This window comes from Microtus oregoni, unplaced genomic scaffold (assembly GCF_018167655.1).
Source record: "Microtus oregoni isolate MIOR12 unplaced genomic scaffold, Mior012 000070F_ref0000104, whole genome shotgun sequence".
NCBI lineage: Eukaryota > Metazoa > Chordata > Mammalia > Rodentia > Cricetidae > Microtus > Microtus oregoni.
Window position 1 is genome coordinate 5,936,675 of NW_024543977.1, and position 27,229 is coordinate 5,963,903.

General features: G+C 42.0%; 1 protein-coding gene across 4 annotated transcripts in view; it reads right to left on the reverse strand.

Moving 5' to 3' along the window:
• Window positions 1-2,809: 2,809 nt before the first annotated feature.
• The window catches only part of Znf438 (zinc finger protein 438), a 135,049-nt gene continuing 110,629 nt past the window's right edge, over window positions 2,810-27,229 (reverse strand). For all 4 annotated transcript variants that reach the window (XM_041641581.1, XM_041641584.1, XM_041641582.1 and 1 more), the window contains 2 exons: window positions 4,885-6,691; window positions 2,810-3,596 (listed from right to left, as the gene is read on the reverse strand). In XM_041641581.1, coding sequence (XP_041497515.1) covers window positions 3,038-3,596; window positions 4,885-6,691 — 2,366 coding nt within the window. In that variant the 3' untranslated portion in view covers window positions 2,810-3,037. The remainder of the gene's footprint in view (window positions 3,597-4,884; window positions 6,692-27,229) is intronic.

Genomic DNA, 27,229 nt, shown 5'->3' on the forward strand with positions numbered 1-27,229 from the left:
AGTCTGCCTCAATGCCATCCTAGCTATGAACTTGGGGCTTTATTCAAAAAGAAAAAAAAAGCAAATCAGCAATTTTGTATTTAGCTGATGGAGACTTTTTTTTTGTTACCCTAGTAATGATCTGTGTGCTAGTCCCCATATAGCAGGGGTGTTTGTGGGGGTCCAGGCTGACCCAAGGTTGTCTCTGTCCTCAAGCAGCTAGTGTTCTTAAAGCAGCTTCTGGACGGTGTGTGCATATGACAACGACAACAGCTTTACCAGGGAGAGCAGAGGGGCAATTGCAGAAGAAAGGTGCAGATCTCGAAGGCCAGCCTCCATAAATGCACGTTTATACAGAGGTGTGGATTCCTCTGGTTCTCTGTAGTTCCTGACCTTGCGATCTCTATCAGAGGGCAATCTGGGCCGTTTTCAGTGATTTTTATATGCCGTGATGTACCTCCTTCACACCTGAGCCAAAGTATAATAAATACCACCCACCTGCTGCTGCATGCTTCAGGAACTCTTCCCAGCCACTTCCTGAGGTGGGATTGTTACTGCTAGTTTAGAGAGGCTGAGGCTGGAGATCTGGAAAGAGACTTCTCTCCAGTGACGGGAATAAATGGCAAAGTACTTTATTCCACCCCATAGAGGTTCTGTAGGAGGACAGGCTGGAACTGTGCCCAGATCCAAGGGACGGCTCTCCTAAGCCTACTAGCTCAGTGACTCCCTCCACCCCTCAACAACAAGAGCCCTCTTCCGCTCTCTGTCAGCACTGATTTAAAAGGCCAGAAGCTCCTTATCTTGGGTGGTACCAGGACAATTTGCACGACGCACAGGTGTACTTCTACAAGGTAGCATCTGAAGGAGTCCTCACCCACATGCCCTTTAAGTCCTCACTCTTCCAAGGCAATGGGACTCAAACCCAGGAGCCTGCATTCTACCAGTGAGCTATGTCCCCAGGCCAAAGAATGACCCCTCTCTTCTACCAGTCCCTCTGTCATGAATCAGTGTCCTGGTAACTTTAGTCACTGTCCTGAAACACAATCTAGAATCAAAACACCCCAGCTTGCCACATGTTTCCAGAGACTGCCTAGCTCTCATGTGAGTCATGGTGGGGGGTCCCCACAAAGAGCTACCAAACTTTGTTCTGCCTGCCAGGTGTGCATCCACCAGAATGGCCATTTTGCCTTTTGCCAGATTTTCTGAAACCCTGCTCTGTACACGAGGACTGGATGGATGGTCTAGAAATCATTTCAAAGTTTAATTTCAAATAGTATTCTTGGTAGATTACAGGTTTTATAATCTTTAAAATAAATCTTCCTAAAAATGAGCCAATTCATTGAGTGGCACAGGCAGACTATTTCATCACTAATGGAAGGGGTCTACAAACATCAAGCACTTGTTGGCTGCTGTGATCTCTTTAAAGCCGAGTCGAGGGTGATCAATAGACAGACTATAGGAAGATGCTTTGGAGCATCCAAACCAACACTCTTTCTCAGATTTGCAAAACTGTTAGCAAAAGAGTCTCCTTCCCACATTGTTGCAGCCACAAGGTACCTATGAACCTTTAAAATATGTGATGTAAGACTCAGGAGCTTATCCACCAAAATTCCCTTCTTCCTTCTTGGTAACTTCCTCAAGCCCATGCCTGGCAAACAAAATAGGACTGGGGGCATGCAGGGAGTATGCCCTGTGGGAAGGCAGCGGGTTTAGAGCAGTGAATGCTCAGAGCCCACTTCCCACAAAATGACCGGCAGATAGGATGGCTAGAAACTTCAAATGGTAACTTTTGTGATTCAAGGTAATTTCCCAGGAATTTAAGGGGCTCTCACTTTCTCTTGAGTTTCAAAGAGATTCCGGGCTGATGTGGGAGTTCCCTCTGGATGCTGTGATTACCATTAAGAATAAAGGAACTGCTTTGGGCCTATAGGAGAGCTATAGGGGATCAGAGCTAGGTGGGGAAAACTAAACGGAATGCTGAGAGAAAGGAGTTAGAAAGAAGCCATGTAGCCCCGCCAGGGCCAGATGGAACTTCAGCTGCTAAGCCACTGCTGCATGGCGATACACAGATTAATAGAAATGGGTTAAATTAATATGTAAGAGTTAGCCAATAAAAAGCTAGAGCTAATGGGCCAAGCAGTGATTTAATTAATACAGTCTCTGTGTGATTATTTCAGGGCTAAGCGGCCAGGAACCAGCAAGCGACCTCCTCCTTACAACACTGGGCTTTAAAGGAGCAGTGCCTTCTAAAAGAGACCAGCTAGCAACAGCCCTCCAGAGTTCCTGGAAGGGAGAGAAAGCAGGAGGCTCCGCTGCATCTGGACTGCACCATATAGTTCACTTTCCAGGCTGTAAATCTTCTGGCCACAAAGACTTCCTGAAAATAACCTTCTACCATTGAAGTAGATTTTTTTTATTAGCTGAAGTATCAATTTTTTCTATTATTTTGAGATGGAACACTAGAAGACATGCTGGTTACTCTTCAAAGAATTGCACACTTAACAGCAAAAATAAGTGTCTTGAAAACACAGATTTTAAGGTAGAGAAAACATTAAAAGGATTCAAATAAACCAGAGACTAATAAATATGGACATTTATCATGTAACTATATACTATAGTTGCGACTACATTCCACAGTTGGAGAATTAACTGCTGATAAATATAATCAAACAGTATCAAAATAAGAGGACACATGTACACATATACTTAAACACACACACACACACTCAAACACACTCTTTCACACTCAAAAACTTGCATTCGAAAAAAACAATAATCTTCTCTATATTTCAATTCTTAATTTGAATCTTTTCTTTATTATGAGATAAAGTCAACGATATTAGAGAATGCATGGAGTTTTAAGGCGAGACAATGTATGTTAGAAAATGCATCCAGGGCACATCCTTCATGTCTTAAGAAAATAAAACCATGCACAAACATTACCTCTGGACACTGGTGCTGGCCCTGGAGTACTGGATCCTTATAATTAAATCTAACAGGAACAGAACATGACAGAAAGGCCATAGTGTGACACCTCTTCAGCTGGGTGGCCTCAGTGTCACTGCCTTACTTCACTGGGGAACTCAGGAGCTCCCTGGTGAGAGAATACACCCAGGAGAGCCCAGAGTCTGGCAGGCTCCTCACAGTTGTGCTGGTGTACCCAGTGGAGAAGCAGGTCCTCCTTCCTCCCCAGTATCTGGGCACAGAGCAGGCAGTTAAAGCCTGAATGGGACCAGAGAAGCCTGGTGGGGGGCTGTGGGCTGTTCATTCCCCACTGGGCACTTTCACTTTCTGCCCACAGCTCCTCCCTGCTCTGAGGAGGGTGTGGCTGTCTTTTCACATTAGGAAATGCTGGGGAGTCCTCTGCAGAGGCACAAGGCTTCACTTCCTTCCTTTTCTCAGTGTGCTGCTTCTGGTGGGGAGCAACCGCCTTGCTGCCTGGTGAGAACACCTCCTGAAGCCGGCCCTGGACCTCTTCCCCATGAACGTGAAGCAAATGGAACTTAATTTCAGCAAAAGACTGAGCAGTGATCTGACAACGGGCACATCTGATTTGCAACTTGACTTCATCTGCCTGGTTGAGAAGGAAATCTTCTTCCAAACTTGACTTGGTTTCCCTGGAAAAGGGGGAAAACAGTCTAGATAAGACTTCCCAGGAAAGTGCAACTGGATCTCTTGCTGTAAGCACCCTGCTATGGTGAGCTCTGCAAAGTCTCAGCAGAGGCCACAGCATGCGGCCACCCCTAGGGCCTGACATCTTTGAGGCCATCAGGGATCAAGAATCCTGTATCTCCCCCTAGTGAACCACCTCCCTGGTTACCATAGGTGTAGTCAACATGAAGATTATGGTAATATGATAGGAGCTGCCAGGATACCCTGTGGCACTGCTGGAGATGAAGGTCCCACATCACCCATGCCATCCCCACACTTTGGCAGTTTTGACATCTTATTTCAAGGTGACCTGAGCATATAAAAGCAAGTTGAAGGGAGGCTCTAGGGCCATTAGCGGAAAGCATGTTAGTGGGAGATGCAATGAACTACTGGAGACAGGAAAGGCGAAAGACAAGAAAAAGCTAGGGCAGGCATCTTGTTCTTACCCACTATGATAATGAATGCAAAATATGTAGAGCAACTGGGACAATAAAAAACAAGGAGCAGAGAACTAAGGTATTGGGCAGGGCTTCCTTCTCAGCCCTCAGACACGTCGGCTGTGGGCATGAACCACACTGTGGGCACTTCCCTGGCCACCACTGCTCAAGGGCTTGCCTTGTCAGCGTCCAGATTATGGAGCTTGCTGTTGTTGTTTTAATAATGTCAAGGAGCAGACAGAGGAAAAACAATCTGGCCTGACAGGTAACAAAGGGCACGACTCTGTGGAGTACCTTGGAGTTTGGTGAAGGGTGTGGCCTCACATGATGTTGTGCGGTAGATAAAGCTGTTTAGATAAGAATTCTGTGAACAATAATTTTGGGGAAACTACTTTATAAAGACTACTAAAAACTCTATATAGTAATCTCCTATTTTAATTTTCAGATGCAAAAGTAACCTGCCACCCAACTTTTCCCAGAATACTCAAACTTGCATTCATGCCTTGACTTACACAAGTGTGAGTAATTAGCTACCATGACTGAGCAGAAACCAACAAGGAATGGGGTCATTCTTCAAAGAACTGAGGGGGTGGGATAAGGTGGTTTCTTTTACCTAAGGATGACATCTTTTGTTGTTGTTACTTTGGGACAGGGTCTCACACAGTCCAGGCTGACCTTGAATTCCTGATTTCACTGTCTCTATCTGCCAAATGCTAGGATTGTATGTACACCACCACTCCTGACTATGTTTTGAAATCTTACTCTTCTCAAACCACAGCAGATTTTCTTGCCAGGCTTCCCTTCCTTGAGCACTCACCTCTCCAGTGGGCCGTCGGGTGCTTGCACACAGGCATCTCTGTCCTTGCTCCTTGGTGTGTCTCCTGCCTGCAGTTCACTGGAGGAGGGCTCTGTGCTGATCACAACCCTGTGCACCTCCTTCAGATGGCCGAAATAGACTCGGACATGACCAAACACTTTTGCACAAAACTCACAGCACACTAATTTCTTAGGGCGATTTTCCCCATGGTGAAGTTTCATATGTGCGCTCAGGCTGCCGGGACGGACGTAGGCTTTACGACAGATCCCACAACTGTAAGGCCGTCTGTTGGTGTGTATATTCATGTGGTCTAGAAGGTGGTGTTTGAACTGGAAGTGGTGGTTACAGACGGGACACATGTGCCAGGGCTTCTTAATGCCAGAGAATCCGTTTCTGAGCACAGAACTGGGCTTAGGGGCAGGGCTGTCACTTTGCTTGAAGCCAAGACATCTTGGAGGCAGTGCATTGTTCAGTAGAACACCCTGACTGAGGCTGCTGGGAGCTGGGGACTGCAGGGCAGCTGCAGGAGACACCAGGGGTGCCCAAGCAGACATGACGATCACAGGCTTAGGCATGATACTACGATATTTTCTCGAAGCAGCCTTGGGCTTCTGGTCTCTGGGTTCTTGGGGACTGCTTCTCCCCCTTTCTGCACCATCTCCACACAGACCAATAATGTATTTCCTCCTTTTGCCCTGCAATGCTAAAATCTCATCTGGCACTTTCCATTTTCTCCCTCTTCTCTTTGGTGCCCCACTACTGGGTTTTACTTTGTGGCTGAGATCTAATTTGGTGACAGGACAGAAGGCACTTTCATAAGCACTCTGGTTTGGCCCATGCAGAGTGGTCATCTTGCTGGGTAATGTGGTGGCCGCATCAAACCTTTCTGTGATGGACAGTCTCTCATCACAGTGTGCCCTGCATCCAGATGAAGATAATTTGACATAATCAGCATCTGATTCCACTTTGTCCACCTTTGTGGCTTTCATTCTTGAGAAGGGTAGGATGGGCAGTTTCCCCTTCGGTACTAAAGAGACCAACTGAATCACACTGCTGAGGACAGTGCGTGCAGGAGCCACCTGTTCTTTAAGCTCTTCACCAGCAACAGCAGGATTAGTGGGTGCCTCCTTCCTGGCACAGTCTGCCTTCTGCAGGATTGCTGAGAGCTTCTGTGGAAAAGAGGAATCCTCTGTAGAGCACGCTGGGATGGCAGGAAGCTTCAGGTCTCCACAACTGTTGGTCACTAGAGAATTCAAATCTCCTGAGCCAATACTACTGGTCAGTGTAGCTGTCTTGATGGTGGGGTAAGGGTTTAAAGTGGGCATTGGCTTCAATGGGCTGGCCTTGTGAGGCAGTTCAGGACGGGCTTGTGGGGAAGGGGACATTTGGCATGTCTGCGGTGGTCCAGGAGGTTCATTCCAGCCACTCTTGGGAGAGTTCAGGTCCTCTTTCTTTCTTAACCCTTTGTTACTTAGTGGTTGGTATCGAGGAATAGGCAGTTTAAGGTTTTCATGCAGGGACAATCTGGGCTTCTGAACTGGCTGAGCTGAGGCAACATTTGGCAAAGCAAAAAGAGAAAACGTCCCCTCCTGGCCAGCCACCTGCATCAGAGCATAGTTCTGGGTGGGTATGCCCAGGGGCTTGGAGGTTAGAGTCAGACTCCCTTGGTCAGAAAGTGAGGAAGGACAGGGTATCACTCTGGATGTTAAGAATTTAGGCACAATTTTTGGTGCGATGGTCCTAAACTGACTCTTATTCTGTAAACTTTTCCCACTTTGTGCTGTTCCAGAAGGAATGTTTGATTCATCTGCAATGAAAATACACAGATTACTATGGTGTAACTGTCCTAGTACTGAAACTTCATATCTAATCTGGGCAAGAGACCTGGCTCAGCAGTTAAGAGGATATGGTGTTTTTGCAAAGGACCCAATTCATTTCCCTGCACCCATGTTGGGTGGCTCACACTGCAGCTGCAGGGGATCCAATGTCCTGTTCTGACCTGTGCAAGCACCTGCACTCTACATTACATGTAATTAAAAAAATCTAATTTTTCTGTTCAGAACAGATTCCTTAGCCTGTTTCCATCTTCTATGTCCTTCAATATGCCTATGTCCTTCAAGACAAGGTTTGAAGGTCACCTGCCCTGCTTTCTCAAGGACTATAATTCTCCTCCACTGTTGCAACATAATTCTCCTATTAGAATGGCAACCATTAAAAAAAAAAAAACTTCCAGAGAGCTGAGACTCTGTTATTCTGGTCCCTGTTCTCTCTAAGTTCTTCATCCAGTCTCTATCTTACCCAATTCTGACTCATCTTCACAAGTCAGAGCAATTCCACTTTCCTTCTCTGGAACATTCTACTATGATTTCTGTTTCCTATATATGGCTTGCTCTCCCAGATGCCTAAGCTTTATGAAGGTGAAACACACTAAGTTCATCTCTTATCACCCACTGCATCTCTGGTCTGAAACAAATGCTGTCTTGCATCAACTGGCATCACTCTGGTTTAGGCTGTACCATTTGGTGTTAGCAGTGCAGTTTGCTTTGCAAAGTGATGAATTCCAGACTGAAGGTGGCTTTGATGCTGTTCCCTGTGTGGCTTGTGAAATTTCTTCTCACACCTTTGAAACTGTTTACGTATGCTTTTGCAATTAAATCTGATATCAGCATTAAAAAAACTGATATGACACTTTAAAAAAAATTAATCATAATCAAGAGACACAGGATGATAAGGGTACAAAGCTGAAGAGAAAACACATGAATCACACAGAAATTACCTCTAGGATACTAATAGGGACACTTTTAACTGATGGAATAACATTCTATTCACCCCAGATTTATTGGCTTGACCACAGAGCAATTACTACAACCATAAGAGAATAATTAAGGAAACATTTTGGCTCCCCATTCTAAGGACCGAATCATCCATTTTATTCCCCAAGGCCTCAAGGTCACAAGGTCTGGCTGTGGAGAAGTTTCTTATTTTTAAGTGCCTGTTATTAATCAAACTTGATGTAGGCTCACATGTACTAGTCGCATACCCTAGTCTAGGAACTGGGCATTGCAAGCCCATAATCCCCTTTCTGAAAGATGTGGGGTCACAAGACGGTTGGAGTTTACACTTTCATATTTTAGAAAAGTAGTAAGATAGAACACAAACACCAAATGGTACACAAGACCTAGCAGAATCTGCAGGCCATCCATAATTAAACCTACGGCTATGGCTGCAGCAAAATACATTAGCACTTGCAACACAAAAGGCAAATGGAAGTTCTGAATGGTTTTATTTCAGTTCAAGGGTTTGCCTCTGAATGACTTAGGTACTCAATTTTGGAGCTTTATATAAAGGATTTTGGAAACATTTGTTTACGGGATACCAGGGACAGGAATGTGGGGAGCTAAAAAAAATCCATTGAAATACAGAGTAAAAGCTTTAAAATCAGCCCTCATTGACTGCCCACAGTTAGTGATCCAGCAGTTGGACCAGAAAGTTGCCTGTTAACACTATGGTAATAAGCAAGATAATAGGAATAATTTGAAAAAAATATGACAACTTACTTTAGAAAGTTCCTTAATATTTGGCTAAGAAAATGGATGTCAGGTGTGGTCACACACACCTTTAATCCCAGCACTTGAGAAATAGAAGCAGGCAAATCTCTGAGCTCGAGGCCAGCCTGGTCTACAGAGCGAGGTTCCAGGCGAGCCAGGGCTACATAGTGAAACCCTGTCTAGGGGGCGGAGGGGGGGGGGGAAGCATGCTAAGAAACACTTACATGTTACTTGCATTAGAGTAAGGAGGACACTGCACACAGTAGCTCAGTAGCTGCATTAGAGTGATAAAAGCATTTCCCACAACGGCTGGGCTGTGGAAGAAGATGTTAGAAAACATTTCACATCCTTCAAACCAGGAGGAGAGGTGGGGATAGTTGACTAGACACCAGAGGAAATGATAATGAGAACAGTACATGCTCTTGAAGTTAAACCAAAAGTAGTCAGAGCAGCAAAAAAGGAATGAGTATGAGAGGAAGAGAGGGACAAGAAGAGATGCAGACACACGAGAGCTGACTCTCAAAGGCAGGACACAAAGATGTCAACCCTAAGAAAAGCAATCAACAGTGAGAGCCAAGGTTTCCTGAAGGCGTCTAGAGACTGATGCTGGGAAGAGGATTATTACTTTTTATGACTAGGTATTAGAACACAAGCTTCTAAAAGGTTGAGTTTTCAGGAATGAAACTTGATACCTTAAGCCACCATACCAGGTGGGAATAAACAATGACACACTTAACTTGCTCCACTGCTTTCCATCTCTCTCCCCAACATGGTGGAGACAAAATTACATGGGAAAAGTAGTGATTTCAGAGAAAAAGGAGGCTGTGATGACTTTACAGTTGTCTAGGAGCAGGCCTCTGAGTTTGTCTTGGAAGTTTTCTGAAGAGATTCCAAAATGGGGTAGAGCCACACCGAGTGGGCTGGGGTGCTGGCTTAAATGCAAAGGATGAATGAATAAGCAGGCTGGGCATGAGCATCCATCTTGCTCTGCTTCCCGACTGTAGATGCAATATGACCTCAGCCATTGTTGACAGACGTTTCTATCCCACCGGGTCTTGTAGCCATTCAGTCCCAAATAAACACACAGAGGTCTATATTAATCATAAACTGGTTGGCCTATTAGCTCAGGCTTCTTATTAACTCTTACATCCTACATTAACCCAAAATTCTGTGTTAGTCATGTAGCTTTGTACCTTTATCAATGAGGCATTCTCATCTTGCTTCCTCTGCATCTGGGTGACAACTGCAGACTGAGTCTTTCCTCTCCCAGAATTCTCCTGTTCTGGTTGCTCTGCCTATACTTCCTGCCTGGTCACCCCACCCATACTTCCTGCCTGGCTACTGGCCAATCAGCACTTTATTAAAGCAATACAACTTACAAATCTTTACAGGGTACAAGACTGTCCCACTGCAAGTCATCTCATACACCCACCACTATTCTTTCCCTGACATGTTATCTCCTCAAGCCTCAAGGCAACATAAACTGTCCTCCCTCCTTGCCCTGCCTTCAAGTTGCTTTTGCCAGGTATTTTGTCATGACAGTCAGAAGAGCAACTAACTAGAGGCCAACTGTGGATGAGAACAAAGGCCATACCTGGAGGTCCCCAGCTCTGCCCCAGCAAGGGAGTCTCTGACCATCAGAGTGAGCAGTGTGGGTAGCCTGCAATGACAGACCTAGGGGATAGGCAAGTGGTAGTCGTGGAGCCCAATGCTGGGGATGGAAAGTGTATCAGCTGACTCATGGTCATTAATCACAGCTCTCACATCTATGGGGTGAAGAACAAGCCTTACCAATAATACTGAAGTTGGGTATGCTGGCATGCATCTATCAGGAAGTGCATACAAAAATGAAGCTTCCTGTAAGTGTACTATGGTGTTTCATTGCCCAGAATCACTAAAGATAGGAACTGAAACCAGTGCATTAGTGTAAAAGTGAGGCAAGAGTACAGAACCCCAAAATTGAAAGGAAGAAGAAACACCAAACCCCAGGAACTACTTAAATGCCAATCAGGAAGCTAATGATAATCCAAACACAGTACTTTGTAGCCATAAAGGAAGTGACAAACTGATACAGAATACAGAGTTTTTATGGAACAATATCCTGTCACTTAGACTATGAAGTCTGGGATTGCACACATGCCCATCTATCCCCAATACACAGCTATGGGAACAAGAAGTTGAGACTCAGACAGTAGCTTACCATCCACTTGCCACCCTGTCTTGCTTTGGGAAGGTGCTCAAAAGTAATTGCTCAGTGAATGAGACACTTTTTACCTATATTTACCTTTTGAGTAGTTAAGCGTATGCAAGCCATGGTAAGTGAGTGGTGGTCTGAGGACAACTCACAAGAGTGGGTCTTTCACGACATGGGGCCTAGAGACTAAACTCAGATTGTCAGGCTTGGTGGTAGGTGCTTTTACCCACTAAACCGTCTCACTGGCTCCACTTTGGTATATGGATAGGATTCTGGAAGTGAGATCTTTTGGGTATGATGTGTGCTTTTGCATAAGTGACTGCATCTAGACACATAGAATGTCTCATGCCCTTTATTTTTTTTTTTTTTTTGAGTCTGACAAGAATTGATGACCAGAGAGATAACTTAGTCACCTGATGGGCAGTGCATCAATTTACATGAAGTATGAGAGCTCATTCCTTCCCCCGCCCAGGACAAGCAGGGACCCGAGACTTGTTCCTCCAAATGTGTGCAGTAGAAGTCAGTTTTGTTGGAATACTTTTGAGCAGCAGGAGTCCTCAGAGGAGCTGAAATGCCAGCACAGGTTCTCAAGCTCTACAGCACCCGCCAGCAAATGCGACCGTGGCTAGACAGCAGCTGACCACTGCACTGCACTTACAGACCTTCCGCAGATGGCACAGTTTAAAGCCCCCTGCCCCCGCTGCCACAACGCGAAATCCCAGACCTTAAAAACTGTGCACTGAATAACAAGGGGGAGAAGACTCCGCTGGCAATTAAAATTTCTGGGAATCACGCAAAATTAGCCATATAAGAATTAGAGAGACTCACAGGACCCTCAGGTACTAAAATGGCCTTTTATTAACTAAAAGCATAAAAGGCTTACTCAGTAAAATTAATTTTACTCAGTTATTCAACTAGAGCACTTAATATTTGAATTTTAGGTGCAGGCTGTTTTCAGTGTTTTAAGTATATTAGAGAGGTCACTTTTCAAAGTGACCTCTACAGCCGATGAGAACTGATCGACTGTGGAATAAAAGGGAACAGCAAATGCTGAGCACTTTATGGCCTGACAGCTACAGCAGGTGTTTTAATTGAGCCCTCATTTAACTCCTTTACAGATTAGGAAAAGTGAGGCCACGAAGAAAGCAAGCCAATGGACAGTGTGACATGGCCTGACCTCCTCCTTTTGAAGGAACAACTTGCCTTGCCTTCATTCTCCTGCACCCCAATAAATCCTAAACTACATTAACATTCCAAAATTTTAAGAAGAAAAAGAGAAGATAAATTAAAGCTGAAATGGCTTGTCAAGTCTGTATTCCAGGAAATGAAACTTCTAAGAGGTTAATGACTAGAACTAATTTTTGTAAAATTAAGCTGTGTGAAAGAAAAGAAAGCTAACTTGTAGAGCTGAGTTTGAAACTGCTGCCATAGGATTACGACAAATCCAGGAGGCTGGAGACACTTGTGTGGAGAACGAGCAACGTGTCTTTCTTTTCCTCCTTCATCAGCAGGATGCTGGATGTGCTGGGCACTGTTCACGTTAGTGGTAGGGAGTAATCAACAGGGGCTCAAGCGCTCTAGGTGTCAATGTCTATCATCACTATCAAACCCATCTCAAAATACTGCTGTACTCTCAGAGACAAGCCCATGGGGTGATGTGCTACATTGCTGGTTTCCAGAGCAGAACTGGGGGTCCTGTTTGGTGGAAATAAGCAAGCCGCCATGCCCCCCCCCTCACTATGCTCTTGGCTGGGAGAAAGTTCCATTACTCTACACGAAAACTGGCAGGGTGCAAGCAGATAGACAAATGTCCCTGTGCTCTGGACTCAGGTCCTTTGGACCCAGGCTTAGAATGAATGTGCTGCTAAATCAACTGGAAGTAACACAATTTTAGAAACTGTTCGGGTTTTAATTTTATTAGACTGAAAAAAAAAACCAGTTTCAATTTTATTTGTTGGAATCTAGATTGTTCCTCCTCTTTCATTTGGCTTTGAAATTGTAAACTTCAGTTGAGGTTCAACCTGTTTTTCAAGATGATCTCTGTTTAAAACAAATGTGTTAAGACTTGGAAGAAATCTAAGATAAAAGCAATGATCTAAACACAAATGAGCGTAACTTCATTTTGTTGAAAAAATATAATAAACACATGAGCAGTGTGTTCAACAGCATAAGTCTTGTTTGAAGGACTCAGGATGTCAAATACATTTTGAGCCCCTATACTTTCACACTATGCCTGCTGGAGTCATCATTACTTGGACCCGCATTCAGGAAATTGGAGGTAACACATTGAAGCCTACTACCAGATGGAAATCTGAATCTGGTATGCCCAGTCTCTCCTGCACGCCTTCCCTGTACTACCCGGCTGAGCTGAGCTTTCAGGTAATTCCCTCCTTTCCAATGACAATGCCCACAACCAGGAGGCTTTTCCACTTGGCATGGGCTAACATGTTGACTCATTGCCTCCCTTAGCAGGAAAGAGAATTCTCATTTTTTTGAGTAGCTGTGTTTCTTTATCAATACTGTTTCTTAAATATTATCCCAATACTAAATAGTATTTTATCTGCCAGGTACTATGTAAAACACATGCATAATCTTATTCGAGCCCCAAAGTACGGTGAGAAATGACTGTATGAGCATTTTATAGATGAAGATTTCCCTTTTTTTTTTTTTTTTTGGTTTTTTTCGAGACAGGGTTTCGCTGTGGCTTTGGAGCCTGTCCTGGAACTAGCTCTGTAGATCAGGCTGGTCTCGAACTCACAGAGATCCGCCTGCCTCTGCCTCCTGAGTGCTGGGATTAAAGGCGTGAGCCACCATCGCCCGGCTAATACGTGCTCTTGAGTTTTGGCAAGTCACTCTGTGCATGACTATTGTAACCTATAAAATGGGCACAGCAATATATAGCTACAAAGGTGGTGTCATGGTTAAAGAAGAGAAATATCTCCTGGAGTGTCCAGGGTGGTTCCCAACACTCAGCAGATACTCTTTCTCCTTACCCACAAGTAACCATGAAATTTCTGATATTTATTTTTAGTTGGGAAAAAAAGACATGGAACTTAAATTCTATGCTATGGAGTATCTATGAATTTTAAAACCAGCATTTATTTTATGAGAAGCAACTGAAGAAAGGGACGAAAAAAGACACTTGTTAGACTCCAAAAAAAACTGCCTCTCCTTGTGTCTGTGGCAGCTAGGCCTTGCCCAACATCTGATCCATCCTGTCAGATTTTATTCCCAGTGGTCCTCCTCCTCAGTTTGTCTGTTGACTAAGTGTTAATTGGTTTAACAATTCAGTGTGAAGAGGAGTTATCATGTGCAATTAAAGAAGCTGTGCTGTGGGGTAGCAGGATAGCGCTCCTTGGTTTTGTTTCTACACAGTAGGAAAGAAGGTAAGAGTGCTACTAGCTTACCAAGTGTTCAAAGGCTTAGCTAAGGCTGATTCCAGGCCACCACATAGCAAGGCCACTAATGTGGTTTAGAATGCTCACTGGCCACCACATTTCTCTAGGATAGCAGAAGTGAAGACTATAGTCAGGGAGTAGGGAAAACAGATTTTTCGTACTGCTTATTTGCAGATTTCATATTTTGCTAAGTAAGTAATTAAAAAATTAGCTCAATGGAGTAGGAGAGATGGCCCAGTTGGGAACCAATATAATGGTAGAAGAAGAAAACTAACTCTACAAAACTGTCCTCTGACTAACACATGTGTGCAGTGGCACTCATGCCAACACACACGCATTATGTGTGCCCATGAAAACACAATGGTATATTAGAAAGTAATTTTAAGAAAGTCTGAGTATAGGAAGAAAAGTTGGGCCTCAAATGGGAGCTGCAGAATGTGGGGGTCAGCCATGATAAGCTAACTATGGACAGGTCATCCAAAGGAAGTTCTTTACTTCCAACTGTTATCACCTGCCAGAGTAGAACTCGGCCACTGATAAATTTAGTAAGAGGCCTGAGTCTCTGTAGTTTATTCTAAAGCGGTGCCTGGTTGCAGAAAGAGCTGAGATTACCTGACTACCGCCCAACAATAGATCATTCAAAGGAATGCCTAACATTCCAACCGCTGTAGATAGGATTACCTGCCAGCACATGCTCACCAGGACACCCCTGGACAAATGTCAGCCAATCAGGGGTCCGGAACCTCAGAAACCCCTCACCCTCACCTTTACTACTATAAAAACCCAACTCTAATTGAGCTCAGCCTCTCTGGTTATTCCAATACGTTAGACATGTGGCGAGACCAAGTTTGCAAACTTGATTAAAATAAAGACTCTTTGCTTTTACATATGGGACTTGGTCTCCTTGTTGGCTTTTGTGGGGACTTCGCAAATTTGGGCATAACACAGTCTACAAAACTGAGTGAGTTAGATAAGCACAAAGACCGTGAAGAAAAAGGAAACAAATGTTCTTTGTGAAGAAATTTAAAAGTTAATTACTTCAAATATTAATGGCCATAAAAGAAAATATTTATACAATGTGGTTCCTGAGACTCACATAACTATTTTTTGTGGAACCTAAAGCTCTTGTTTCAAATGTAAAGGAAACAAAGGGCCTTTTTTTTTTTTAAAAAAAAAATCTTGAAATACCTTTTAGTAATTTTCAACTTCAACAAGTTTGAAGGTTCCCCCTCCATGTTAGTTAAAACTCTTTTATTAGTTCTTATTTCTGGTAGAACTTTTATTTAAGAGCTTCAGATAAGAAACACTAAAAACCATATGAGGGACATATTTTGTTACTTATTTTTTGGCAGAAATAATATGTAGCGTGTACAAAAGCTTACCACTGCTGCGCACCAACCAAGCTAAGTGTTTCCCTAAATCTGCAAAGGACTGGACAGTGTAGTGATTTAATGAAATGCTAATAACCTTCCATAGACTCTATGCAAGACAACTAGAGACTTCTAAATGTTTCCAGAACTGCTGATATTATGAAATTCAGACCCTGATAACTGAACAGTAGGAGCAGCAGACATGCTCCTGGCATCTTGTCATCTGTGACAAGTACCTGTGCACATTGTCTTTTCAGGACATTGTGACATGTGCTAAAGAAATGTGAACCATCTCCTGAAAGAGTTTAGAGTCCAGCACAAATGTCTGAACATGAAATCAGCCAATGAAAGTGGACATTTTTTTAAATTATTTATTTGTTTGCTTGCTTTAAAGATAGGGTTTCATGTAGTCTGAGCTGGGCTCAGGTTCTCGCAACCATGTGGTAGAACACCAGCCTGAACTTTTGATCCCAGAAGCTCCTATGCACTCCAACCCAACTGGGCCCCGCTTGTACTCTCTCCACAGGGCTAGGATTACATCTCTTTTTCAGTTTTGTATTTCAATAGTAGTTACAGTAGTTAAGTATCTGTGATGATGAATAAGATAACATTTGATGAGAAAAACCTTTTCTTTAATGGGTTAAATATAAGGTTAAGTTTTCAGCACCAGAAAGTGTATTTAGCAGGGATCTATGCAGAAGGTTGGGTTTCTTACTGTTGGTCAAAACATCATAATATAACTTAAGTGGTTAAAACTGCTATCTTTTAATACTGGTACTACGAAGATACTATTTTTTATTCTGCATTTTCAAAAGAAAGTTTATACAGAGGGGTCATTTTGGGGTGAGTATACAAGCTGGATTAAAAAAAATAAGGACTGGAGGTATGTGGCTTAGTAGTCTAAGTACTTGCCTGACATGCATGAAAGCCTGGTCTCAACCCAGAGTACAGCATAAAACAGACAGAGGGAGGATGGGAGGAGGAAAGGAGAAGACTATGTTTTATAGTATCATCTTACAGACACTTTATCTTTGCTTCTGATTTAGCTTCAACTCAGTGATTTATAACATTTTTTGTTGCACTTTTACCTACACCTCAGCTTTTATGCCAACAGTTTATGATTTATAGGTACAAATGCACAATTTTGGGCAGTTGTGGATCTGTCACAGGAAAAGGAATCCCTTGGGACCACTTTACTGTTTTCTAATACTGGTTGTTAAGTCTTGCCTGTAGCTCTTCAGTCAAGGCACAGATTTCTTTAGCATGGTTATCTGCAACCCTAAGACTGTGCAGGCAATAAAGAAGACAATGGCGTGCCAGCACAACTGACTAGCACAGAGAAAACTGGGCCTGGAGTATTCTTCGGTGGGAGTGATCAGGCTGGCTGTGGTTCTGAACTACAACTTGTCACGCTCTGCCTGCATATATGGCCATACTACCCTGAATGTGTCCTAGATCAGATTCTTTGATAGTTATTACAGGGAACAAACTCTGGATTCAGACTTGAAAACCCTGGGCACTTTGGATTTCTTTTTCTTTGAATTCTGTCTGGCTTTTCCTCTATCTGTATCTTTATTCTCCTTCGATGTCAATGACTAAGTTTGGCTGAAGTGAACATGTCTCATCTGCTAGTTGGGAACATGTGAGAGCTTCTTGTCTCTACAGGAGATAGAATGATTATGAGGTCTATCTGCATTCTCCTTGCCCTGTGGGCTTTCTTGTGTGTTTATGTGCATAGGCAGAAAGTCTGGTTCCATATATGGCTTTATAGCTGGGTATCCATGGATACTATCAGCATATCATAGGTTAGTGCCATCTCTGTCTTCTTATGGCACCTGCCCCAGGTAGCCCACCATGTGTTCTTTACTCATATTGCCAGACTGGAGCTGGAAACATCTGCCCTCCATGAACAGTGGTCAATGTTAGAAGCTTGAAGACTAGTCTTAAAAGCTCACCATGATCTATATCACTTGTCCCTGGACTCTGCTTCTTCACTGGGGCTCACTCAAGAGTCTTCTGTCTTCCATGGCACAGCTCCCATGCCTACTTTACACTCAAGGAGGCTGTCTCTTGCCAATGGTTGACAATGACCTCATGGGAGAGGTAGTCATGCGAAAAATCATCCATCCTCCACTCTTTTTGTTGCTAAGTTTCCCTTCTGCTGTTAATCTATGCCCACAAGTAACGCATCTTCTGTGATGGGGAGGAAGGGGATGGATGCTTTTCCAGAGCTTCTGGTGTGCATATCAAGCTTATAGCAAACTGTGCACATAGATATGTGTGCGAGTGTGCCATGGTATGCATGTAGGGGTGAGAGGGGGAGTCAGGAGTTGACTCTTGGCTTCCATGTCGTTGAAGCAGAGTCTCTTTTATTGTTTCTGACACTGGGCTGTATACTCCAGGCTAGCTGGCTCAAAAGTTTCTGGCTGGTTCTTCTGCTTTCACTTTCCTTCTTGAGGAAGGAATGCTCAGATTAGATGCAAATCACTGTATTCAGCTTCCTAATTGGGTGCTGAAGACTGAATTCAGGCTCTTGAGCTTGGTAGCCAACTTCCCCAGCTCAAGACAGCTGTATAAAGCAGAAATTCCACAAAGAAATTTCATGGTATTTTAAAGTACTGTGTTAGCCAGCCTTTTTGCTGCTGTTATCAAAAACAGCATATAGGAAAAAAACATAAGGAAGAATTATATTGGCTCCCAGTTTCAGAGGGTTCAACCCATGTTTTCTTGGTTCCATGTGCTTGGGATGAGCATCCTGGTGGTGTATGTGGTGGTGTAAGTTCTCACTACAATCAGAATCTAGAGTGAAGGAGGAATATTAGAAGGGGTCAGGGCAAGGTACAGCTCTAAGTACCTACCACAACTACCTACTTCCTCCAATTAGGACTGACTTCCTACTTTTTATACCTGCTCAATAATGTCAAAAGATGCCACCATGAAGAGATTAATCCAAGGGTTATCTCAGAACCCTCATTAGTGTTCTCTGGAAATACCTGTGCAGACACACCCAGAACAAGTATGTTTTATTAACCCTAGGTATTTCTTAATCTAAGCAACTTCAAAGTGAAGATTAACCATCACAGGCATGAAGAACTTTTTAAAAATTGGTACTAGTCTTTTATATAAAAGAACAATATAAATAACCCTGAAATTTTCTAATTCCACATTACTACTCTGTGAACTGGGGTCAATGAAGAACTCTAGGTGTAAGACAAGAAGTACAGGAAGGTGAAGAGGTTTTCATGGGGAGCGTGGTAAATTAGAGCAACACCTGGGCTGTAACATATGTCCTAATCTGAGGAACTTCCTTTATCAGGGAGTGGGGGCGTTCCTCAGAGAAAAGAAAACAAAATGTATGTAAGACAGAGAACGGAGGTCTGTCTTTGGTTCTTCCATTTATTTCTAGCATGAATCTGGGTAGGACAGCAATCCTCAATGTATTTTGACCTGAGTTTCCTCCCTGTAGCAAGTTGTGATTGGAGAGAATCAGTGTTTATCTACTCAGACCTGCAGACTGGAGGGTCCCAACACCATCTGATGCTAATATAGACCTCACAGGCAAAGGATATGTTGGGCCAAACTATCTGAAGCCATCTCCACCTAAAGTTGAGCAGTAACAACATGCTGACCAAGAACTACCGTGTTTTCATAGGAGATAGAGAATGCAGCTCTAGATTTTGGTTATCTTAAACCTTAAACCTTAATCCTTGAGTAAATGCCCCTTTGTTACTTCGTGTGATGGATGGAGCACTTGCTGCAGGAGCTGGTTTTAGGAATGTGAAGCTGAGACAGCCGCTTTCCCTTCTATCCAACGGATATATGTTGAAAGAGCATAGATTTGAGTATGAGTAGAGCTTTATTTATAAAAGTACACAACACTGAAAGTATTGGTTGACAATGATAAAGGTAATTTTTCATGCAGCAATTGGAAATTTGGAAGGTGGAATTTCTGAACTTAGATGGCTTCTTAATTATGATGAGCACAGCTTATGATAAATCCATTGGTAAGTAAAAACCAAACCAAAACAAACAAACAAACAACAACAACAAAAGCAAAGCATAGCATCCACTATCCCTAACCTAGCAACCATGACAGCTTGGACACAGCAAACTAGAGAGTATTGGCTACTGGCCTTTGTCCTCCTGGCTAGCTGGGAGTGCTGCTTGTTTCAACAGAAAGCACCATGAGTTTCAAATACTATATGGTACACTGGCAGCCTTGGAGAAACTGAAATTCAAAACTTATGGACTGCACTGCTGTCCATTAGAGAGGACCCCAAAACAAGCTACCGAGGACCCAAAAGCTTTCTCTCCCTGCCCTTGGTTTTTGAGACATTTTGAGACAAGGTTTCTTTGTGTATCCTTGGCTGTCCTGGAACTAGCTTTGTAAAGCAGGCTAGTCTCAAACTCACAGAGATCCATCTGCTTCTGCCTCCTAAATGCTAGGATTAAAGGCTTGCACCACCACCTCCCAGCATAATGCAAAAACTTTTAATAGGAACCACTGTTAAGTGGGGAGTCATATTTAAAGAGTGTATAATGGTTTTATTTGCCAGTTTTTTAAAAAATAACCAAGTTTATAAAAACATAAAAAGTTTTCACATCAGATTTGATTCCTAAAATATTACATAAGTATATGGAAGTGCTGCACACCCTGGGGAACTGAAGTCTTCCAAGTGATCACTCCATGCTGCATAAAAAGACTCACACAAGTGCAAGCTAACCCAAACTACTGTTACTATCTATAACTAAGTACAAGAAGTCCACAGACATGGTCTCACTGTTCACCTTACAACTAAACTCTTAACATGGAACCATTTGATAAATTTTTGTGTAGTATAAAAAATGCTTAGTTACCTGTAAAGGTCATTAAAGTAATTTACCCCTATTCAGCACACTATAAAGCTCAACTACTTCAGTATGAACAAAATCACAACAGATTAGATGCAGGATCAGATATGAGACTCAAAGCTGCCTCCAAGTCTAGCAGATGGCTCAGTCAGTAAAGTGTTTGCCATGCAAACATGAAGAACTGGAAGCCTAGCATCTACATAACAGTCTAGGGTGTCCCAGAGCTGAATAGAAGAGATGGGGAACAGTGAGAGTTGGCTCACTGGCCAGCCAACTTAACAAAATCAAATGAGCTAGAGGTTCAGTGAGAGACCCTGTCTCAAAAACTATGGTGGAAAGCAATAGAGAAACAAAGCCCAACACTGATCTCTGGGCACACACACACACACACACACACACACACACACGAGTTTTCAGTGAACACAGATTTCAGAAATATTGCAAAAGATATATATTGATTCTTATATTCTTGCAAAAGGTTTTATTCGGAAAATAAAGTCCATTTTATTAGACTGACTCATTTATGTTAAGATGTAATGAACTATTTTGAATTTATAAGTACATAGTTCAGGCTTCTAATCATTAATATGAGAAGTACAAGAAGACACACCTACACAAATGCTCTGTAAAGTCTTCAATAACTTTTAAGAGCACAAAGCGGTCCTGAAGCTTGAGAAATGCTTAAGTAGGTGACATATAGAGTCTTTCGAGTTTCTATAAACACGTGTGTGGAGGATGGGTGATGAAGTCTGGAAGTATTTTGCCTTTTCAGTTAAGTTTTCATCCTCATCACCTTTGTTTCCTTAAGAATATGACAGAAAAATAGAAAAAGTTATGACATTAACCAAAATTCATGTAGATGAAATTATCAGTAACTGGATTAAATATTAATTAAATTAAATATTAAAATTAAAATATCAGTAACTGGAAATGTTAGAACAGAATAAACAAAATGCTCAGCAAAAAAGTATTAACATGTAATTCTTCAGAAACTTATGTTACCTAATTTGAATGGATATTCAAGGAATATCTCATAAATTGTTTCAATTTCATGATATTTATGTTTTTCCCAAGTTTTAAAAAACATCACAAGATTTTGTTGATAGTCTATACCCATTCAAAAAAATAAAGCAGTCTCTAAAGAATTTAAAAAATAAATGTATTCAAAATTGTTTTAAATTAGTTAATCAAAACCCAAACAATCATAAAAGTCTTTCCGTCTCTGTAGCACCCAGCATCAAGCTCAGGACCTTCAGCACACAGGCAAACTAAGTTCTACCACTGAGCTAGACCTCAACCTGAGCAATACTTTCTAACATATGCTGGAACTTCTGTAAGTATCTTTAGAATTTCGATGTCAATTACTTTGAAGATCTGGCAGGGCCAGATCTGTGAGTCTCTAGTCCTATCAGTATTAAACTTTTAAAATAAGAATGCCAATCTTATGTTTTTTGGCTTGCACGACAACCTAAATACCCCTGTCAAATTACTTGGCTTTTTATCCCTGCTCAACTCATCACACCAACCGTCTGCATAGATAAAGATGCAGGCATCTGCTATATGGCAAATGGTCTCAAGGGCAGATGTTTCCATCCTTGTGTTCATGTCACCCGGGCTGGATACATTATTTGAACAGATGTACACAATCTCAGAGTGTTGTGTCCCACAGTGAAATGTCTCCAACTGCTTTCTATCAGAATACATAACTGCTATTTGCACCTGTATTTATAATAACGATAGAAAGCAGCAGGGGTTCTGACAAAGTGAGATGTGACACTATGAAATATATTTACATGGTTAATTGAAATTCCTGGAGACTATGCCGCCAAGTGGCCACACTGACATTAACATATGCCCAAGTAAACTGTCTGCTTACCGTCCTGATTTTTAATATAGGTACTTCAATAAAATCACTCATAATCTGAATTTACTCATGAGAATATTTTAAAATCTAGTATTTTATCCCAAAATAAAATAAGCTTTCAGCTATGGTCTACACCATTGTTTTAGGCCACCCAGGTCATTTCTACTTGGCGGTTGTACAAGGATATGAAACTAGGTGTGTATGTTTCCCATTTGTCCTTCTGTCATCAGAATAATATACTGATAATGTACAGCCGTGTTTTGCAGAAGTTATTGCATGGAAAAGTCTTGATTTCCAACATTAAACAGTTAACCAAAACCAGCTTGAGAATGTCGTTTGTATTTGGTCGGTAGCAAAAAGAGCAACACTTAGACCATTTGTTAGGATCAAAATGTTTCTATATAAATTTTACATCTTTACAAACAAAATATTGGTAGTGCATAAGGATGATCCCCTCCCCTACTACCCAAGAAGGTCAGGTCACGAAGCCGTGTTAATGCAACTAGGGGATGCAAGGGCTGGAGGGCCAGAGTACTTGCGATAGTTTTCTTTAAAGCTTTCATTAAGCTACAGTACTGTGGTTACTGTTCCAGATGCAAGATCTACTTTACTAACCTGCAATTTAAATGTCCTAACCTTCAGTCATTATACCTGAGTTGTTATCCAAAATAACTTGTTTGTACACGGTGAGTGTATGTGTGTGTGTGTGTGTGTGTGTGTGTGTGTGTGTGTGTAGGCAAAGGTACCATCCACCTTTTTTTTGATATAATTTTTTCTCTCATCCATCTTTTGTGAAACAGGGTCTCTCATTGGTAGGGAGCTGGATAAGTAGGATACACTGGCTGCTGCTGAGTGTGAGCCCCAGGGATCTCCCAGCTCTACCTCCTCAATGCTGGGATTACAACTGCAGACCACCACACCTGGTCTCCCTTTTATACATGGGTTCTTAGGATTCAACTCAGGGACTTTACCCACTGAGGCCTCTGTAAATTATCTTAAGATTTCTATTGTGTTCTAAAGGAATTCACAAGAAACATTTATAAAGAGCTAATTTTTGTTGAAGGTTCTGTATTCACTAATTTGTCCACATGGTAACATTTATTTGTAACCCCAAATCCAATGTGCATGGCATTTTCTTGCTCATTCACAAACATGTGCAGAGCATGGAAAAATCTGAGCTACATGACGTTCACTGCTCACAGCTGAGGTCAGGCAAGGTGACACTCTGCCTTCATGTTTTAGCTTTCATGCTATAAATAAGAGTTCTTTTCATGGTCTAAATAGCACCATGGTTTTGTATTTTGTATTTTTTTTCTTGGTGAGTCACTATTTAGAATGGCTCTTGAGCACAGTGCTGAAGCAATGCCTCGTGTTCTTAAACACCAGAAAGCTGTAGTGTGCCTTATGAAGAAAGTATGAATGACAGAGAAACCTTTGCGCCAGCACACATCTTTCTGCTGGGTTTGGTGCTATGAATCAACTGCACTAAACTAAGCAATTCCACAGTGAAACATGAAATACAAGGTTATTTGTTGAGTGCTGTGACCGAGGCCCGCAGGAAGCTAACTCTGCATCTACAAAGGGTGGTGGTTCAGTGCTGCCTAGGGCGTGTTTTAGAGCAAACTCCAGGCAGCTGCCTGTATCCCAAGCCTTGTGTACGCTGCCCCTGCTGAGGACTGCGGTTAGCCAAGGTTACAGAGCATAGACAGAAGAGTGGACTCCAGGGAATGCTTTGCTTTTGTTCACTGGACAGAGAAGAGAGGAGAGGAGGCAGGAGGGAAAAAACATCCTAGAGAGGAGGCTAAGAAAACATTGTTTTGGTAGCATGTTAAAAATGTATAGTAGATAATGAGGCAATCAATGATGCTTAGGTAAAACCCTCACAGACCCAAGAGCTGAGCCAACTTTGGCTTTTCTCTACTCCTTGCGCACTACGTCTCTGAAGGCAGTAAATATTTGTTAAAAGCATATTTATTTCCACTGACCTTAGAACTCTAACCAGTTTGGTGTTTCATTAAAAAGCCAAGGTTGAAACGTTTTCACAAGTCTGCTATGATTTACAAACATGCTTGGGGCCCTGAGCATCTCTAACACAATTCAGTATACACATAAGCATCTATTTCTGCCAGTGGACTTTGAACTCTGCCAAGGACAGAGAATTCATCAGGAATGTTATAAACAGTCCAAGATGAGTAACATCTTTTATCTTCACATTTTAAAAAAGAGGCAAATATTGCCCAATTACACCAAGCATTTCTTATTTGAGTTCTAAAATGCTATATTCACAGATATCAAATTGTCTGTAAGATGTATATAATCATTCATATAAATAAGATATGAGGACATTTATTCTGATACTACTACCACAGCATTTTATTTTACTTATTTATTAGAATACCATAACTTAGGTCATTATTTACCTTGTAGTCCAGACTGCCCTGGAGTCCACATCTAGCTGACTTTAAACTCCTGATAATCTTCCTGTTTTCACCTTCCCAAGGGCTAAGATTATGGGTGTGAGGCATCACACCTGTCTATTATTTTTAAAAATACTTATATTGATGATGATGATAATGGCGGCGGCAGCAGTGGCAGAGTGTGTGTGTGTGTGTGTGTGTGTGTGTGTGTGTGTGTGTGTTTGTGTATACGTCAGAGGTTGATGTTGGGAATTTTCCCTAATCAAGTTCTACTTTACTTTCTTTTAAATTTTATTTATTTTATGTGTATGGGTATTTTTCTCTGGATATATATGCATATGTACCACATGTATGACTGGTACCCCTGGAAGATTGGAAGATAGTACCAGTTCTACTGGAATTAGAGTTATATATGGTAGTGAGCCACCATGTGGGTGCTTTGTGACTCATTCAAATGCTCTGAAAGGGTAGCGAGTGCTCATAACCACTGAGCCATCTTTCCACCCCCTTAGCCAGCTTCTTTTTGCATGGGTTTTGGAGGTTGAACTGAAGTTAAAATGCATGTGCAGTAAGTACTACACTTTCCTAGGGCCTTAAAAGTATGTTACTATATCAGAAAATCCAGCCTCTAAAAAATTCACATATGGATTCATAAGAAAGACAGTAATGGACCTTGAGAGCTTGTTTGGAGGTTCTAGTAGGGGAGTGCAGCTACTCATATACCCTTGACCTAAGACCGGTCCTCCTCTATTTGAGGAAGGTCATCCTCTTCAATCGAGCACGCAACTTAAGGAGGGACACACATGGAGTGGTGAGGGAGGAAGGGGACAACCGCCTAGCCAGCCAGATAAGCCAAATCAACCCTGGCGATCAATGGGGTGACAGATGTTACAGCCAGATCACCCCAACATCTTGAATTTTGCAGGAAAATGGATGGAGCTAGAAAACATTATTCGGAGTGAAGTAACCCAGACACACAAAGACAATTATCACATGTACTCACTCATAGGTGATTTTTAAACATAATGCAAAGAAAACCAGCCTACAAACCACAATCCCAGAGAACTTAGACAACAATGAGGACACTAAGAGAAATTTACATAGATCTAATCTACATGGGAAGTAGATAAAAACAAGATCTCCTGAGTAAATTGGGAGCATGGGTGCCTTGGGGGAGGGCTAAAGGGGGGAGGGAAGAGGCAGAGAGGGAAGCAGAGAAAAAAGAGCTCAATAAAAATCAATTAAAAAAAGAAACAGGTTTTTAAAAAAGACAGTAATGGTAGTGGCTCTGCAGTTAGATAGTATACAAATGATATTTTTAGATAGCAGCAAATGCTTAAGTAAAGGCAAAAGCAGTGGTCCTGAAGGGGATCACTCAGACCTACCTAGTGCCTGCCTCAAGGAATCTGCTCTTTCCCAAGTCTACTTCCTAGTCTCACTTTTAAGTTAATCAGATGTTAGGGCAGAGTTCAGAAAGGGAGCACAAGAGCAAGAGCTTTCTACTTGCAGTTGGCCTGCCTAGAAAACATCAACTTGGCAAAAAACTAAGTTCTTAGGGATTTCCTTAAAACAGAGTCTCTGCTGGCCGTAAACAAGGACAGAACTCCAAACTCCTCCTGACTTACCCAGTATAGACTTTAATCCTCAGTGGGCATGACCACAGTGAACTCTCTCCAGCACACAGTGACTACGGGTGAAGGAACTATTTGACAATGTGGGGTGTGTGTGTGTTAAACAAAACTAAATAATTGCACTTTTATTTTCTCTCCCTGTTTCTCTACTGTCCCCTATTTCCTGTACTGTCCAGTAGCCCAAGCCCCATCTAATGCACTGGGTAAATATCAAAGCATGTGACAGAGTTCTTGGTGAGAACCACCTGGACCATCACTGAACCTGCTTTCAACACATAACTTCCTTAGGTGAAAGCGTGTTAATGGAATACTTTCCTTAAGTGCCACAATTCTGCTAACAATATCACATGTGAATTACATAGTGAAATGTGGGCAAGTTAAAAGAATGCTATTCAAAAATTCCATACTTATAATCAGCCATCATTGGTTTGTTAACCATCAATCAGTATTTAATTAATAAATAACATGTGTCCAGAAAACTTCTCAGGTCACACAAACTGTTTTCAGAGACAAGATTATAAGCAAAATAATAACAAATAAGTGCAGTACTTTTCTTTGCTAAAATATTAGTATTAATCAGGAAACATTTAAAGAAACGAGTAAAGTTAATTAAAAAATCGTGGTAACTTTTAGGCTCCAGTTACTCTTTTAAAATTGCTTTTCTTTTTTTAATTGGTTTTTATTGAGCTTTACATTTTTCTCTGCTCCCCTCCATGCCCCTCCCCTCCCCATGTCAATCCTCCCCCAAGGTCCCCATGCTACCAATTTCCTCAGGAGATCTTGTCTTTTTCTACTTCCCATATAGATTAGATCTATGTAAGTCTCTCTTAGTGTCCTCATTGTTGTCTAAGTTTTCTGGGATTGTAGTTTGTAGGCTGGTTTTCTTTGCTTTATGTTTAAAAATCACCTATGAGTGAGTACATGTGATAATTGTCTTTGTGTGTCTGGGTTGTTTCACTCCGAATAATGTTTTCTAGCTCCATCCATTTTCCTGTAAAATTCAAGATGTTATTTTTTTTTCTGCTGTGCAGTACTCCATTGTATAAATGTACCACATTTTCTTTATCCATTC